The 18059-nt window shown below is 52.7% G+C and overlaps 1 protein-coding gene across 1 annotated transcript; it reads left to right on the plus strand.

Moving 5' to 3' along the window:
• The first annotated feature begins 2258 nt into the window (after positions 1-2258).
• CAVIN1 (caveolae associated protein 1) lies at positions 2259-16624 on the plus strand. The gene is made up of 2 exons (XM_066364130.1): positions 2259-3318; positions 14215-16624. Exons 1-2 carry the CDS (start codon positions 2848-2850, stop codon positions 14914-14916), a joined length of 1173 nt encoding a protein of 390 aa, XP_066220227.1. The 5' UTR covers positions 2259-2847; the 3' UTR covers positions 14917-16624.
• Positions 16625-18059: the final 1435 nt, after the last annotated feature.

The following is an 18059-nucleotide window of genomic DNA, read 5'->3' on the forward strand; positions in this document are numbered from 1 at the left end:
GGCCTGGCGTGCGGGGGACCCGGGTTCGATTCCCGGCCAGGGCACATAGGAGAAGCGCCCATTTGCTTCTCCACCCCCCCCCTCCTTCCTCTCTGTCTCCCTCTTCCCCTCCCGCAGCCAAGGCTCCATTGGAGCAAAGATGGCCCGGGCGCTGGGGATGGCTCCTCGGCCTCTGCCCCAGGCGCTAGAGTGGCTCTGGTCGTGGCAGAGCGACGCCCCGGAGGGGCAGAGCATCGCCCCCTGGTGGGCGTGCCGGGTGGATCCCGGTCGGGCGCATGCGGGAGTCTGTCTGTCTCTCTCCCCGTTTCCAGCTTCAGAAAAATACCCTGAGGTCGCCAGTTCAAAACCCTGGGCTTGCCCAGTCAAGGCACATATGAGAGTTGATGCTTCCTGCTCCTCCCCCCTTTCTCTCTCTCTCTCTCTCCTCTAAAATGAATAAATTAAAAAAAGAGACTGTCAGAAAAATACCAAAAAAAAAAAAAAAAAAAAAGAATAGTAAATAGTCTCCTGAGGAAGAAATTAGTTGCTGCAGACAAAGGTAGAAAAAAAATTTGTTTACACTATATTTTTGTGTGCTATTAACAATTTGTATTTTGCGTGTCATCTGTGAAAATAATCTAAGTAATTTTAAAAAAATGTAAGAGCCTTGTGAAGGTCCAGTAAGATTCTTTACTGTCACTATTCTTTTTTCTAGAAATCTACCAATTCTCAATGAAAGTAACAAACTGTCAAAATACATGTTATTTTTTTTTTCTTTTCTTTCTTTCTTTTTTATTTTATTTTTTGGTGAGAGAGAGATGAGAAGCATTAATTCGTAGTGGCAGCATTTTAGTTATTCATTGATTGCTTCTCATACGTGTCTCGACTGGGGGTCTCAACGAAGTCAGTGACCCCTTGCTCAAGTCAGTGACCTTGGGTTCAAGCCAGCAACCATGGGATCATGTCGATGATCCCATGCTCAAGCCAATGACCTCAGGGTTTCAAACCTGGGACCTCCACACCCCAGGTTGATGCTCTATCCACTGTGCCACCACCAATCAGGCAATATATATGATTTTATGTACTGTTCATTCTCCTTTAATCTCAAAAAAGCTATTTGTTTCTGAGAGAACAGTTATTGTAGTGTTAGGGGGAAGTATTTTTTTTCTGGGGACTATCCTAGACCATGAGCTCTCCAGCTCCTTTCTGGGTTGGTGGCTCTCCAACTGAATTGATGGTTCCCCAAGCAGTTCTTCACACTTCTGAATGAGAATGCATGCCAGACTAGACCAGGTCTTTGCCAAGACCATCATCTATCTAGCTGGGGAAACCCAAGCTTGGTTTCCTGACTAGGGTAAAGGTTTGCAGCTTTTCTGGGGAAAAGGGGGTTGATACCGCTCCAGCAAACTCATAGCTCCAGTGCCATGCTAAGGAACAAAATGGGGTTGCGTGGGCAGCCTCTTTCCCTGGACTTCTGAGCTAAGGGTCCTCCTTGGTCCTGCTCCTTGGTACCCATTATAGTTGAATATATGTCTGTAGTTAGGCTCTGTTCCGTTGGCTCAGTGAATAGAGTGTTGGCCTGGCCTGTGGGAGTCCCAGGTTTGATCCCGGTCAAAGCATCTCTCTTCCCCTTTTGCAACCAGTGCTTCGATTGGTTCCAGCGTGGGCTTCTGCACTGAGGATGGATTGGTTGATTCCAGCATCCACCCTAGACAGGGGTTGCCAGGTGGATCCTTGTTGGGGCTCATGTGGGAGTAAGTCTATCTCTCCTTCTCTCAGGAAAAAAAGAATGTCTGTAGTTAATCCTCAGGCAGACAGGCTTAACACCAGCACGTGTAGGTGACCGTATGTGCCTGTGTGCCTGCCCTATACAAAGGAAAGATACAGTGCTAAGGTAGGACTTGATGATCTCTCTGATTGCTGAACGCTGGTCTCTAGGATCTAGACAGAAGGGTGCATTCCTAGATCCTGCTCTGAGGTTAGTGTCAACCAGGCCTCGGGCGGGGATAAACACAGGGAAAGTTGATTTTCAGTGAAAGGCTAGAAGCGGGTAAACGGCTCTACTTTCTGTTTTATTGCCTATTTAAATTTTATTCTGTTAGGATAGTCCTAAGAGAAACCGAGAAGAGCTTTGCAGCCCCTCACCACCACTATGACCCTAACTTAACTTCTCTCTTCTGTTCGTTCCCCCAGCAAACCCCTCAAGCTTTTAGCACAGCAGCTGGTAACTTGGGGGTGGGGTGGTTAGAGCTTTCTTCGAAAAGATTGTGGGTCCTTTCCCTTTCAAATAATGGGCACAGACCAATACGATGCAATATTCTGCATGTAATTTCACGATCCCGTGTTTCACGCTGTAGAACGTAAAAGGCTAAGGCAGGTTTGCGGGTGAGAAGAAAAAGAGAGAGGGAAAAGTGGAGCGACATTCTAGGACCCGTTTCCTCTCCAGATCACATTCCACCGCCCCAGTCCCGCTCTCACCGCCTCCGCTCCCAGCGGAGGCCCTAGCCTCCCGCTCCAACTATTCCAACTATCCTCCCAGGAAGGGTGGGGCGCTCGGCTCCCGGGTCTCCCTCGGTTGCCTTCTCCCCCACCACCCTCGGTCTCCCCTTCGGCTGAGGTCCCACCCTTTCTGGGGTGGGGCCAGCCAATGGGCGACGAGACTCCCGGGTTTGGCCTGAGAGCGGGGGAGCTCCGAGATCCCCCGCCCCACAGTTCTGGCCGCGGTCCCGGGGCGCACGGACGTGGTTCGAGTTTCCTCCGCTCTCCGATCGTGCTTGTTCTCCGCCCCCCTCCGGCTCGTCCTCCTCTCCGGGTCTCCAGCTCCAGGTTCAGCTCCACCCGGCCGGTCCCGTACGGCTCCGGGTAGCCATGGAGGACACCCAGCTCCATATCACCGAACAGCCGTTTTCCGGGTACTCGGATGCCGAGGATCCGGGGTCCTCGCTCGTGCGGGCGCCCGCGGCGGAGGAGCCGTCGGGGGCCGGCTCTGAGGAGCTGATCAAGTCGGACCAGGTGAACGGCGTGTTGGTGCTGAGCCTCCTGGACAAAATCATCGGCGCCGTTGACCAGATCCAGCTGACCCAAGCGCAGCTGGAGGAGCGGCAGGCGGAGATGGAGGGCGCCGTGCAGAGCATCCAGGGCGAGCTGAGCAAGCTGGGCAAGGCTCACGCCACCACCAGTAACACGGTGAGCAAGTTGCTGGAGAAGGTGCGCAAGGTCAGCGTCAACGTGAAGACCGTGCGCGGTAGCCTGGAGCGCCAGGCCGGCCAGATCAAGAAGCTGGAGGTCAACGAGGCCGAACTGCTGCGGCGCCGCAACTTCAAAGTTATGATCTACCAGGTGAGCTGTCCGGGAGGAGGAGGACCTCGCCCAGAGCTCCGCGCCGGCCCGGGGGCCCAGGCCGGGGACTGGGGTGGGGGGACTGCCGGCAGCGCGGCGCGGCCCTCGCGCCAGCCCGGCCGGGCCGGAGGGATCCCCGGCCTCGGGCGCGCGCTGCGGGGTGTGGCGAGGCGCAGGGGGCTGGGGTGAGCAGCGGGCTCCCGCAGCGCGCAGAGGGGCGCGCTCTGTTCCCCGTGTCTCCTTACCCGTGCCAAACACCTACTGGAACCCAGTTAGGGGGCTGGACTCGGGGACACTGCCCCCGCAGACTGCTCCCAACTCGGCTCTGTCAAAAGCCTTTCTACTCCGAGGAAGTTTTGGAGAAAGCCGTGGGTCCCTGGCGGTTTGGGGGGATCCGCTGTAAACGGACACTGGCGGCGCGGCCCGACTTTGGGGCCTCAGGCGCTGCCCGCCCGATATAGCGGGTGATTCAGGGCCCAGGCACGCACCGGCGGGGGCGGTGTCAGGCGCGGGACGCTGCAGCCAGCGCACCCCCGCGGACCCCGCACCCCGCCTCAGCTCTGGCTGCCTACCCGGCCCCCTCCGTGCGACCTGCCCCCGGGCCTAACGGCACTTTCAGGCCCTTAGGGACACCCTAGCCGGCGACGCGCCGGTACCCTTGGGCCGTTGGAAGCAGGCAGGCGGTGGTGGGTGGGTGAGGAGGGCAAGAGGTACTGGTGAAGGTGAGTGGACCGTCCCCGCGGGGTCCCGCGGTCTGGGCACAGTGAATCACCAAGCATGCCTGCGGGGGTGGCGGAGGAGCTGGCGTCCCGGCGGGAGGAGGCTCGCGCGCCCCTGGCTCCACCCAGGCCGCTTGTTGCTGCCTTTGCACCTTTCCCCATTCTTGCCACCGGCATCAAAAGGTAGTTTTGGTATCTTAACCTCGAAAAAACCTGTCCGTCCCCAATACCCCTCCCTAATGAGGGCACCAATGAGGGAGGCCTCACTGAGGGCTTGGTGATACTTGCCTGGGTGGGAATGTGCCCAGCCTCACCTCCTCTCTGCTTCCCGCAGGCCTGGTTGACGTTCCTACCCCAAGGAGGTGAGGTCATGGGGGTGGAGGGGTAATCTGCGCTCCCTCTCTCCCTCCTTCTCCCTGTCAAAGGGAGTGGAAAGTAAAGGAAGGCTAGATTTCCTACACCCCCTAGGTGAGAAGACCCCTATCAGGGAGCTTTGGTTTCACTGACCGACTCTGGGGTCTGGGGCCTGGTCAGGCCGGATTCTGGGAGACCATCTGGGATGCCAGTGAGGTCCTTGGGTTGGTCTCTCTAGAAGGAGCTGTTCAATATGCAGATTGAGACAAGTGTTTGGAGACAGTAGACACTGGGAGGTGGGTGAGCTGGTCCTTACCTGAGGAGTGTCAGTGGGACAAAGGCAGAAGTGGCATTCCCCACCCCCCTGGGACCAGGGACTGTCCCCAAGAGGCACTTGGCCTTGGAAAAGTTTTGCTTCTCCTCACACAGCTCTATCTAGTAATGTTTGCCCAGAGTTGTTTCCACTGATCTAACTGCTTGGAGGAAGAAGAGCTCTGTGTGTGTGTGTGTGTGTGTGTGTGTGTGTGTGTGTGTGTGTGTGTGTGAGAGAGAGAGAGAGAGAGAGAGAGAGATTTTAAAAGAGATCTATCTAGCACTGAGGGGCATTGAGAGAACAAGGCAGGGGACCAGACCAGATTTATCTTCTTTAGTGTAGTAGAAGGTTGTCATGGAGGGCTGAGTGGGTGACCCTTCTCACTTGAACTGTCCCAGACCACAGGACCTGGGAAAATTCTTGGTCTGGGGTAGACCTCCCTATGTCAAAGATGGAGATTCCGAGAGAACAGGAATGGAGGGGAAAGAGTTCGTGCAGAATAGCATCCCTGCCTTACTCCCTCTCAGCAGTTGGCAGCGATCTGGGGCTGTATGTTGTGTGTCTGGGTGGGGGGGGAGGTCTAATCTCAGGGTGGCTTTGACTGCATCTGTGCTAAACCAGGGCCAGAGGGGAACAGAGAGTTGAGGTAGAAGGAATAGCTCAAGCTGACGACCCTGAGCCCCCAAATGTCAGGGGAACGAACTAAAGTGGGCCAACTCTGAGAGGAGCTCAGAGTTAAAGAAAAGATTCCAGCAGCAGGGTGGGGCTCAGGGAAGCAGAGATTCCCTGAGCTGCAGAACAGATGTTTCAGGTGGGGGCAAGCGGGTGGGGTACTCAGATGCTGGAGGAAGGCTGAGGCTACTCCTCCCTGAGGTCTGCAGGCCTGGGAACAGAATGAGGTAAAAAATAGCCCTAGGCCTTGACAGAGACCTAATAGGGAAGATTGGGGGCAGCAACATTTATGGTAAAATCAAGCTGTTGGGGTAGGATCCTTGGGTGGCCAGGCAGAGAGAGATTTGGAGAAAGGCTTCCCAGGATGGTGTGACTTCCCCAGCATGGGAACCAGAACAGGGGAGGAGATTCTGTATTCCCCATGCAGATGTGGGAGATGATAATATGGCCAAGGGGGCAGGGTGGAGGGAAGCCTGAAAGGGTGGGAAGGCCCCAGCTGTGGGATCAGGTCATCTGGCCTCCCACACCTTCTTCCTGGGGGACACATGAGGGAACTCCTTGTGTGGCCTCACACCAGATTCAGGGAACTGCTACACATAATGGCATCACAGGTTCAGTTTGCATTAGACACCCCCCATACACACACACACACAATTCAGCCCCTGCCACCCACCCCAGGATATCAGAGCCTTTACCTTGGCCTCACTTCTGAGCCGTTACTGTCCTTCTCTGGCATTTCCCTCGGTCTCACAAACAAAAAGTTCCTATCAGGTGACACCAAGCTAGGCAACAGTTAGTGAATGAGAGAAATGAATTGTACTAGGAGTTTGGGGTCAGTGGATTGAGAACTGCTGGGAGGATCGGGCACCATGCAAACAGGAGGAGTTGTGATCATTAAACAGCCAGTTCTCCCAGACAATAATTTGGATATTATTAGAGTTATTTTAGAATTCAGAAAGGGAAGTCAAAATGGAAATGTTTCCTGGAGCAGTTTTGATGAGGCAGTTAATGACCTACACATAAACCCATCAGACCTGCTCCAGGTGCTTGAGGATAGGGCCAGGAAGCATTTAAAGGATCGGGTGGATCATGGACATTAAAGGGGAGGACACCAGAGCTGGAATGACGGCTTGTTGATTTCTCCCCAAATCCTCACCTGACCTACAGCTCCTTCCTGCACTCAAAGCAAAGCAAGGTTACCTTGTTCCAGAACCCCAAACCCTTGTCAAAAAAAATTTTAACTTGGGGTTCTAGTCCCTCTCGTCCCCCTAAACCTAAGAGCCATGGTCACTGGATCCAGAGCAGGGAAAGCGTTTTTAGGGTATTTCTAAGACTAAAGGAAATTATGCTCCTTGCTCTAATTTACTTTTTTAAGTAAATAAAGTCTAACTGTTGTAAAGGTCAGAGTCAAAAATGGAGGAGAGGCTTGACCTGTGGTGGTGCAGTGGATAAAGCATCAACCTGGAAATGCTGAGGTCGCCGGTTTGAAACCCTGGGTTTGCCTGGTCAAGGCACATATGGGAGTTGATGCTTCCAGCTCCTTCCCCCTTCTCTCTCTCTGTCTCTCTCCCTCTCTGTCTCTCTCTCTCTCCTCTCTAAAAATGAATAAATAAAATTTAAAAAATAATTTAAAAAAATGGAGGAGATGGCACAGAGTGGCCAACTGGTAGGGAGAGGAGAAGGGTTACTGTCGCTGGGCAAGTGATCTCAGAGATGATTAGTGGTTTGTTCCATTTAAAAAAAAATCATACCATTGTGAAGGCTTCATCATTTTGTCATCATAGATTTTTTTTTTGAGCTGGAAGATGCTTTAGAGATAATCAACTTCAGTTTCTTTATTTTGTAGCAGAGGAAGCTGAGGCCCAGAAAGGGGAAGTTGCTTGCCTATTGTCACTATAGTGATTGGAGGTCAAAGCTGAGGCCAGAACCCAGGTGCATCCCATCGCTGCTTCTGCTATACTTTCTGCTGCCCACCTCCTCCTTCCATTCCTGGCTCTGCAGCAGAAATCAGAGGGCAAGGGCTTGCCCTAACAGGGTTAATTCTGGCTCCTTCATTCCTCATGGAGATAGTCTCACAGTCCTGACACTGGGGCTGCTTTGTGTGTGTGATGTGCAGTGTTGGCTAACAGTACAGTGGCTGAGGTTGGTGGCCTTTAGCTGCTCAGCCTCATAGAGCTGAAGAAGAGGCCGTGGTGATCACCTAGCCCGATGATAGTGTGGGGGTGGAGAGCAGGGTGTAAGGACCAGAGCTCCCTGGCCAGTCTGTGTGTCCCCTGGCATGGACTCTGCATCTGGCCAGAAGAGGACCACATTAGTTCCTGTCTCCTCAGCCTCCCTGCCACTCCAGTTTTCTCCCTGCGCCCCACAGGGCAGGCTGGCCCCTGCTGCATTGTGTTTTTGTGGCTGCAGGTCTTTATTCAACACTACTGTCAATGGGGTCTGGTAGTGCCCCCAACCCTTCCTCTCCCCTGACTTCTCTGGATCGTCCAAAGCAAGAGTGACACAGCTCAGCCCCTCAGGGGGGAGAGTTAGAAGCTGCTGCGTGGTGCCCCAGAATGTGGACCCACCTGTCATAAAGACATCTTGGGTTTTTTTATCTTAACTTCTCTGTGCCTCTTGGTGTCCGATAGCCTAAGCATAGGTGGCGGGAAGGGAGGCAAGAGAGGCAGGAGGTGCGGACATGACCAAAGGGAAATGGCCAGGATCTGCCTCTTCTATGAGTCTCCCTCTCCTTATCCGGGGCGGCATCCAGTGCCCGAGGGCATGAGAACTGGATCAGCAGTGTCTGAGTGAAGACTTGTTGCCTTCTCTTTTACTCACTGGAGCCTCCCCAGTTAGAATCCAATGACTGGCCTCTTAGAAAACTCCTTTTTGGCCCTGGCTGGTGACTCAGTGGATAGAGTGTCGGCCTGGTGTATGGAAATCCCAGGTTTGATTCCCAGTCAGGGCACACAGGAGAAGCAACCATCTGCTTTTCCCCTCTTCCTCTCCCCCTTTTCTCCCTCTTCCCCTCCCACAGCCAGTGGCTCAACTGGTTAGACCAAGGCCCCAGGTGCTGAGGATAGCTCCTTCAGAGTGCATCAGCCTTAGGTGCTAAAAATAGCTCGGTACTCAAGCATTGGCCCCAGATGGGGTTGCTGGGTGATTCCCAGTTGGGGTGCATGCAGGAGTATGCCTCACTATCTCCCTTCTCTCACCAAAAAATAATAATAAGTAAGTAATATTAAAGAGAAAACTTCTTTTTTACCCCCAGCAGCCTCTTCCTCCCATCACTCCAAACCCTGCCCCCAAAAAGCATCATCCCCCTCCCACAGCTGGTCGGGATGGAAGCCAAGAGCAGGACTGGGAAAGATGCTAGAGGGAGGAAGGGCGGGGGTTCCATTTTAAGTGTGTTTATTAATTCATGGGCCTGAGTTTGTCCCACCCCTATCAGCCCCAGGGCCCTTTCAATGAAGCATTTAAAATGTGGTTTCTTTCCATCCTAACACATTGTGTACTCCCTCCCGCTCCCTACTCACCCGTCCCCAACTCTGCATGCTCACCAAGGCCTCTTTCTCTCAATTCTATCTGCACCCATTCCAAACCCCATTTCAACCCCTTTTCCTCATCTTAGCCCAAGAAGAAGCTGAATGCACCCTCTGACCTGGTCACGCCCAAGATCGTGCCTTTTGACCTTCTGCCTGAGACTGAGCCCTTTGACCTGAAGCCTGATACAGTACCTGAGCTCCCACCCTTTGACCAGCCGCCTAGGGCACTGCCCTATTACCCAGAGCCTGTGCCTCTGCCCACTCCAAAGGAGCCAACAGCTGGTGGGGGTGCTTAGGGTCTCTTGGGAGCCATGGAGTTGTGGGCATGGGGTGTCACTATAGTCCACCATCAGCTCACCACTTAGTGGTGGTCAGTGTGGGAGGGTTGTCCTCTTTCAAGCCACTGCCCTGTGTGGGTGGGTGATGGGTATTGTAAAGCACTCTTGCATTAGGCAGAGTTCAGGCGAATGTGGTGTGTGCAGTGGGGTGGGAGGTGAAGGGAAGGGGCCCTCCCCTACTTCTTTGTTTCTATCTTAATAGTGACACTCCAGACACCATACTTGAGCTGCACCCAGTGCTGGCCTGCATGAAATTGCATGAAACTGCGTGGTGGCTTCGGCTTCCCCTCCCCTCCCCCTGCCGCCTCCTCCACAGGGGCAGGCCATTTTGGCTCTGGGCCTCTCTACAGAAGGCCCTCATGAGGCCCAGGCCTGGGGTCTGTTCTGTGTCCTCTCTGCCTCCCCCCATGGAGCTGGGGAAAACATTTACACTTATTTTTTTCCAGTTTTTAAGAAATGTTTTGCAAAGAGCTCCCTCATATTTGCCAGATCCTGCCTTGGGCGGGGCACTCAAAGCCTGCCAACTCGGAGAGGCCAGAAGGGGGGCCGTTTTAGCTGATTCTGGCTTGGCTCCTCTGGCCTCCCCATAACACAGTGTTTCTCAACTTTTATTTTTGTAATCATCCCCCCAAGGAGTCCCTTTCAGAGATTCTACCCCCTCGGTTGTCCCTTTCCCCATGAAATGTTAATTCTACAGCTATACTATATATCTGTTTATATACCGGGACTCTTTGAAGCACCACAAAACTCTTACAATATCTAAAATCTTTCCTCACCCCCTAAGAATCAATTTCTATCTTCTTGGGGACAATGTCAGCCCTTTTGAGAATCGCACTGTAGCGGAGAAGAAGGACCCTCTGCCTTTGGTTTCTCCTACCTCGTCTTGGCAATCTAGGGTGAAGAGCCTGATTTTTATTTATTTATTTGTTTTATTTATTTATTCATTTTAGAGAGGAGAGAGACAGAGAGAGAAAGGAGAGAGAGACAGGGGGGAGGAGCTGGAAGCATCAACTCCCATATGTGCCTTGACCAGGCAAGCCCAGGGTTTCGAACCAGCGACCTCAGCATTTCCAGGTCGACGCTTTATCCACTGCGCCACCACAGGTCAGGCGAGAGCCTGATTTTTAAAGACTTTTCCGGCCCTGGCCGGTTGGCTCAGTGGTAGAGTGTCGGCCTGGCGTGCAGAAGTCCCGGGTTCGATTCCCGGCCAGGGCACACAGGAGAAGCGCCCATCTGCTTCTCCACCCCTCCCCCTCTCCTTCCTCTCTCTCTCTTCCCCTCCAGCAGCCAAGGCTCCATTGGAGCAAAAGATGGCCCCGGGCGCTGGGGATGGCTCTGTGGCCTCTGCCTCAGGCGCTAGAATGGCTCTGATTGTGGCAGAGCGACGCCCCGGATGGGCAGAGCATCGGCCCCCTGGTGGGCGTGCCGGGTGGATCCCGGTTGGGCACATGCGGGAGTCTGTCTGACTGCCTCCCCGTTTCCAGCTTCAGAAAAAATAAATAAAAATAAAATAAAATAAAGACTTTTCCTTCCTTTCACCTCTCCCCTAGTCTGCACTCTTTAACGACACCTTCTCTGAGCAGATCTTAGGTCTGTGAGATACCTTTCCAACGTCTCTGGCCAGTCCCAGACAGTATTAGGGGACAGAGCTGCTGGTGTGCTCTAAGTCAAGTAAAGGCTCCTACCCAGAACTATATGACATTGTCCCTTCTCCCTGACGAATGTGAAGTGCCTGACTAAGGACCAGACACATATTAGGTGCTCAATTAAATTATAGTCATAGAGGCCTGACCTGTGGTGGCACAGTGGATAAAGTGTCAACCTGGAAATGCTGAGGTCGCCGGTTCGAAACTCTGCGCTTGCCTGGTCAAGGCACATATGGGAGTTGATGCTTCCAGCTCCTCCCTCCCTTCTCTCTCTCTGTCTCTCCTCTCTCTCTCTCTCTCTGTCTCTCCCTCTCCTCTCTAAAATGAATTAAATTATAGTCATAAAATTTCTTAAGTTTATACAACAGGGTTGGAAGGGGCTGGGGACTCCTCTGGGGCTTCTCTAAATTCCTCCCAGACTGGCGCTTTCCTGGGCTGGGGAGCTGGGTGTGTTTGGCAGGTGTGTGTGTGGGGGGGGGGGGGGGGGAAGCTGTGCATGCTTTTGTTCAGACCTGGTCATTAAAGGTAACGCTGGAAACCAAGCCTGTTGGGAGTGGTGGTTTTGTTTAATAAAAAAATGTGAAAACAGAACAAGCGAGCCCTCCCTCCTTGCCACCCCCGAGGCCTTTCCTTTGGTTCAGGAGTTCTGCCAGGGAAGTCGGGTGGAACAGGGTGCCTGGCCTCTGTGTCCAGGGTGGGGGGAGGTGGCTTGGGATTGTGTTTATGGTTGTTGTAGCAACAGGCAGATTGGGTGGGCCTGAGACAGCACTCCAACACTGTGAGTCATAGGGGAAACCTGGCTTGGAAAGGGAGAGAAAAGAGAAAATCCATTAATAGAGGGGAAAAGCCAGTCATGCTGGTATACCCTCTCCAGAACCAGCCTACTGGACGTTGTCCAGGAACTTGGATCGTGCTGCTTCTACCCCTATCCTCTGACCTCCCACCAAGAAAGCAGCTCCTCTGGTGCAAGCCGTCACTCTGGGGGAAACCTACAATGAAGGAGTTATGTTCCTGGGTACCTACCTGAACTGGGGGATGCTGCCCCCAAATCCAGAAATAAGCCTCCCCTTCCTGGGATTGCTCCCTGATGTTCTATTTGAGATCTTTCATCAGACACTAGAAGTTGGACTGGCTATAAGAAGTCTGCAACTCTCTCCCCAGCCCTGTTCACTTCCAAGCTCAGTTGGCAAAGACCTTTATCTAGGAAGCCAGAGGCCAGGAAGACCAGCCAGCTCAGCCTTTAAGGGACGGGGTGGAGCAGCGGGGAGAATCAGGGGTGCTGGGAGTGGGGCAGGGAGACAATGTGGATTTGTTTTCCAGTGCCTGGACCTGTTTCCTGACTATTCCCCTCCCCCCATCACCCTTAGTCCTTCCCTATCCCATCCACACTGTCTGAGCTTAGTAAAAGGAAGGGGTTCTCCTCCACTCTTTGGTGTTGAGTATGTGGGGTTTTATTCTGAGGGGCTATAAAGGAGAGATCAGAGATGAAGGTTATTTTGATACAGTGCTTCAGGTGAATTCTAGGTGGAGATAGATGAAGAGTTTATATCCCAGAGAGTCCTAAAATGGTGTGAAAGAGAGATGACTCGAGTAGTGGACAGGGAGAATGAATTGCAAAAAGAGAACCAAAAAGTACAACTGGAACTAAGAGGGAATGGTAAGAGAAATTGGGACCCTCCTATACTCCAAACAAGGGAGGAAAACACCCCTTCAATGTTTCTGTAAGTGGAAAAAGGCAGAGGGATGGACAGAATGAAGTAGGATGCCCACAGTAGTACTAAGCCAGCTATGGCAAGCATAGACTACAAGTCCCAGCATGCCTGATGCCTAGGTCATCTTGCCTGCTGGGAGGTGTAGTCAAGTAATGAGAGCTTGAGGTGGCTAGATGCCCAGAAAAGCTATTGCCCAGTTTGGGAGAAGAGGTGGAGCCAGCATTCTGGCTTTGTCCCTGTTAATGCTATTGACAGGGAGGGAAGGAAGTTGGGAGGGGTGTTCTTAGTTTTCAGTGTAAACCAGGAAACTCTGGGGGGATGTGGATGGGAGGGAAAAGGAAAGAGGTTGGGAGCTGGGGAGGGAATTTCTATCCCAGGTGGTGTGGAGATACCAAGTGGCCAATGTATATGTATGTGTATTTGCATGTTTATGGCAGGGCTTACCTCACGTTGCCTCATTTTTCTCAGGATTTTCTTACAATTCTGGGAAACAATCTTCAGGAAACCATTTAGAAAAACTGTGTCTCATTCCTTCGTCTGACGTCTGTAAAGAGTCTGGGCCAGAGAGGAGACCCTGTTTATGTTCTGGGCGGTGCTCCCTTTCCTCTCTGTGTCACCCTCCCCTACCTTCTGGTGGGAGGTGATCTGGAGATGCTGAAACGTTGGCCCAGAGTCAGGATCTTGGAAGATCTTTCCAGAATGGAAAACAGTGCTGGTGCTGGGTCCTCCGAGGGAAGGAGGGAAGAACAGGCTCCAAGCTACAGGATCTCAGAGGATGTGGGACCACCATCCTACTCCTGGCCCCTTGAGCTCCAATCTGGGGGGGGGGGGCAAGAATTGAAAAATAATCCTTCCCTTCCATTCCAAAGTCAGAGTCAGAATCAGAAGGAATATCTGTGCTGGGGAGAAAACATACCCTTGGCTGCTAGCCAGCTTTTTCCTCTTTCTTTCCAAAATTTCTCCATGGGGGGAGAGGAGAAAAATGCCCTGGTGGAGCCAAAGAGTATGAGGTCAAGGAGGGGGCATGGGCCACAGCTCCTCTTTCTTAATATTTGTTCTGAAATAGTTTGAAGCCTGGGAAACGCACTTCCTTTACCTTGCCTTCAAGTTACCCTACTTGAGGTCGCCTGATATCGGCTGTGTGTTTATCTCCCTTCCCCTCAACCAGAAAAAACTTTTCACAAACCGCTTTGCTTTTAGGCTCGGCTCGGCAATGTGTGACTTAGTGCACCAGAGGGCGCTCCGCCCATTTCCAAAGTTAAGTTGTGTTTCCTGGGTCACACAGGGCAAGGAGCGGTGTCATGAGAGAAGGGTGGATATAGGGCGCAAGGACAGGGCTGGAGAGCTGCAGAGATATTTAACCAAAGTGCAATTCCACTACAAGCCGATCTCTGACCTGTAGCTCTATTCCCATTCAACACATTTATGGGGTGCAAACAAGGTGTGCAGCTCAGTGCCAGGCGCCGGGGATACACTGGCAAACAAGTCCAGGTCGATTTCACGTGCACCACGCCCTCCCAGGAGCACTGCCAGGATATCCTGCTTCGGGTTCTCCCAGAGTCCCCCAAATGCCCGCCCAGCCCCCCTCATCTCTTCTGCTCTGCTCTCCCTTTAGGATGAAGTGAAACTACCAGCCAAACTGAGCATCAGCAAGTCGCTGAAAGAGTCGGAGACACTACCCGAGAAGGAGGGCGATGAGCTGGGCGAGGGCGAGCGGCCCGAGGAGGACGCGGCGGCGCTGGAGCTGTCGTCGGACGAGGCAGTGGAGGTGGAGGAGGTCATCGAGGAGTCGCGCGCCGAGCGCATCAAGCGCAGTGGCATGCGGCGCGTGGACGACTTCAAGAAGGCCTTCTCCAAGGAGAAGATGGAGAAGACCAAGGTGCGCACCCGCGAGAACCTGGAGAAGACCCGCCTCAAGACCAAGGAGAACCTGGAGAAGACGCGGCACACGCTGGAGAAGCGCATGAACAAGCTGGGCACGCGCCTGGTTCCCTCTGAGCGCCGGGAGAAGATCAAGACCTCGCGAGAAAAGCTGCGCAAGTCTTTCACTCCTGACCACGTGGTCTACGCGCGCTCCAAGACGGCCGTGTACAAGGTGCCGCCCTTCACCTTCCACGTCAAGAAGATCCGCGAGGGCGAGGTGGAAGTGCTGAAGGCCACCGAGATGGTGGAGGTGGGTGCCGACGACGAGGAGGGTGGCCCTGAGCGTGGCGAGGCCCTCGACTTGCTGCGTGGGAGCAGCCCCGACGTGCACACGCTGCTGGAGATCACCGAGGAGTCGGACGCCGTGCTGGTGGACAAGAGCGACAGCGACTGAGTGGGATGCGGGATGCGTGGGGCTCTGCCCAGGAGGCCTTCCCCACCCACCCACTTCCCCCTGCCCCCACCCTGATTCCTTTGCACCCTGAACTTTCTCTTTCGCATACTTTCTCGGGCCCCAAACAGGCTGACATGTTTCTAAATTGAGAACACCTACCTACCCCTCAAGGAGCACGCCTCCGAGTCTTATAGCTGTTAAGTCGGGAGGGGGAGGCAGCCTCCACGAAGGACAGCCCCAGTCTGGGCATAGTCCGGGTGGAAACCGAGAGGGGAGTGATCCATGTCCTGGCTGTGTAAGTTGGGAAACTTACGGGAAAAGACTATCATTTCTATAGTCAGCCCCACTTGGGGCAGGCTGCCTTCCCCCGAACCTCCCCTTCGCACATCCAGCTGCTGTCATTCCTGCTCACTGAGCTCTTCTTTCTTATCCTGATCCCTGGAGGCTTCAAAGCCACAATTAATGTAATAGAAAAGAGTGAGTACTGAAGAAGACCTTTGCCCATATGGGAGATCCCCTTCTGGAAGGACTGGAAAGAAGCTTTTGGGAGAATATGGGCTCTGAGGAGAGAGGGCAGAGTGAGCCATGAACCTGGATGAGGGTCTAGCACAGGCTGTATCTGCAAAGGGTCCCAACAAGGAAGGCTGGAGCCGAGCAGAGCCCTGGGGAGCCGGGTTGGAAGTGGGCACTCCTACATGCTTACGCATCTACACACAGAAACACGTGGCTATGGCTTTAGGAAGGAGAACAGAAAATAGTATCGATAGAAGGTGGAAATGGGTGAAGAGAGAAGCATTTGCCTCATTAGCAGCATATGAAATAGAGGACAAGAATCCTATCTTACTGGGGTTCTCAGAAGACTGCAGGACCATTTCAGGACAAGGAAGGATGATGAGAAAGCGATGACCCAAAGAGAAAAGAGAGGTAAGCCTCATTCAGCCCTTAAGCTGGGATCTGGGTGGTGCCCTGGCGGCAGTCTATTTCTCAGAGCCCAGAAAATTAGGATCCCAGAAGGGGCAGCACCAGTCTGTGGAGAACTGGGAGTTAGGAGGGAGGCAGACTAGAAAGAAAGCAGGGGGCTAGTGGCCAGGCCACCAGGCTGAGAGCTGGAGGGAGCTACCCAGCCGATTCTTCCCAAGTCCCTTCCCTAAAACTAGGATACGAGCTGCAGAGCTGCAGAACTTGCCGTGGGTTCCTTTCCTGAAACTTTGGGGGTGAGAGGGTTGCTATTCCAGGTTCTTCTCAGGATACTAAACGTTCCTCCCCAGTAAAGGAGATTGTCAGAGGCAAGGACAACTCCCCTTCCCTGCAAGTCACTTGTGGCACGGCTCACAAGTTCCCTTAGGAGGCTAAAGGATTCCTCCTCCTCCCCCATCTCCTCTGCCTTATCCTCCCTGCTCTGCTTTTTAGAATTATAGCTAATTGCTTTAAGGGTTTGAGGGAGGGAGGGAGCCCGGGGACACAAACCTTTTCTACAATATAAAGCTTTGCTTCCTCCACCCCTTTTCTTGGTTCCTTTCTCTCTTGTGAATGCTTGGAGACAGGTCAGCTGAGGGAGGATGGGGATTGGGATGAGGTCCCTTGGTGCTGATGGGCTGAAGGGGCCTGAGTTGTGAGCAGATGCAGTTTCCTGCGGGCTCTGGGGAGTCTTTCATGTTGCTGTGTCCTGGTGAGCAGCCCGACCAATAAACCTGCTTTTCTAAAAGGATCTGTGTTGGATTGTATTCTCTGAAGGCAGTTATATAGGATGAGTTACCGAGGACCGGAGGGAAGCCTGAAGGGAGAGGAAAAAGAGAAGACTGTTGGTTTAAACTTGCCTCACTTGCCTGGAACGTGTGTGGAGTGTGTTATTATCACCCCCATTTTAGAGATGAAGAAACAGAGTGACTTGTCTAAGGTCATGTAGCTGGTAAGTGGTGGAGCTGGGATTCTAAGCCAGGCATCCTGGCCCCATGGTGTAACTCTTAGTCTATAACCCTGTGCAGTCTGGATTCAATTCCCGCTGTCAGAAACACGCCATCCAGTCATGCCCAGTTAGTCTGAGCTTCCCCCACATACACACTTCAAAATTATAGAGGAGGCAGCCTTGGAGAGGGGAAAAATCAGAGGCCTGACTCAGAGGGCTGAATGTCATAAAGAAAAGATTCCAGGTCCTGGCTGGGTAGCTCAGTTGGGTAGAGCATCATCCTAAAACTCCAAGGTTGTGTGTTCAATGCCCGGTCAGGGCACACAGGAATCAACCAATGAAAATACAAAACAAATTTTTAAAAAATAGAACCAACTGCCTGACTGGGCAGTAGCGCAGTGGATAGAGAGTTGGACTGAGATACGGAGGACGCAGGTTCGAAACCCCGAGGTTGCCAGCTTGAGTGCGGGCTCATCTGGTTTGAGCAAGGCGCACCAGCTTGAGCCCAAGGTCGCTGGCTTGAGCAAAGGGTCACTCAGTCTGCTGTAGCCTCCCGGGCAAGGCACATGTGAGAGATCAATCAATGAACAACTAAGGTGCTGCAACGAAGAATTGATGCTTCTCATCTCTCTCCCTTCCTGCCTGTCCCTCTTTCTGACTCTCTGTCACTAAATAAATAAATAAAATTAAAAATAGAACCAACCAATGAATGCATAAATAAGTGGAACAACAAATTAATATTTCTTTCTCTCGCCCCCCCCCTAAAAAAATCAATAATAAAGAAGGGATTCCAGCCTAACCTGTGGTGGCGCAGTGGATAGAGCATTGACCTGGAATGCTGAGGTTGCCGGTTCGAAACCCTGGGCTTGCCCAGTCAAGACACATATGAGAAGCAACTATGAGTTGATGCTTCCTGCTCCTCCCTGCCTTGCCTTTCTCTCTCTCTCTCTCTCTCTCTCTCTCTCCTCTCTCTAAAAATCAATAAATAAAATCATTTAAAAAAAAGATTCCAGTGCATGCTATAAGCCAGTCATAGCCACACACATAGATAGTTCTCCCCATGACCCACCTATTTTGTTGTCTGTGCAGCTTCTCTTCCCCATGAGCAACCCGCACCACCTTCCCTCAGGTTAGGGATTTCCTAGCGTGATGGACTCAGATCATCCTGTGGCTTCTGCCAGCATAAAAATCACCTGGGAAGGAGCGTCCCTAATAAACATGTCACTTCCGAGGCTCT

This window comes from Saccopteryx leptura, chromosome 2 (assembly GCF_036850995.1).
Source record: "Saccopteryx leptura isolate mSacLep1 chromosome 2, mSacLep1_pri_phased_curated, whole genome shotgun sequence".
NCBI classification, from domain to species: domain Eukaryota; kingdom Metazoa; phylum Chordata; class Mammalia; order Chiroptera; family Emballonuridae; genus Saccopteryx; species Saccopteryx leptura.

Bases quoted from the DNA above. Each gene is read 5' to 3' on its own strand.
- CAVIN1 (XM_066364130.1), top strand. From the start codon at position 2,848: ATGGAGGACACCCAGCTCCATATCACCGAACAGCCGTTTTCCGGGTAC. The intron at 3,319-14,214 runs GTGAGCTGTCCG...CTCTCCCTTTAG, and splicing joins TCAAAGTTATGATCTACCAG to GATGAAGTGAAACTACCAGC.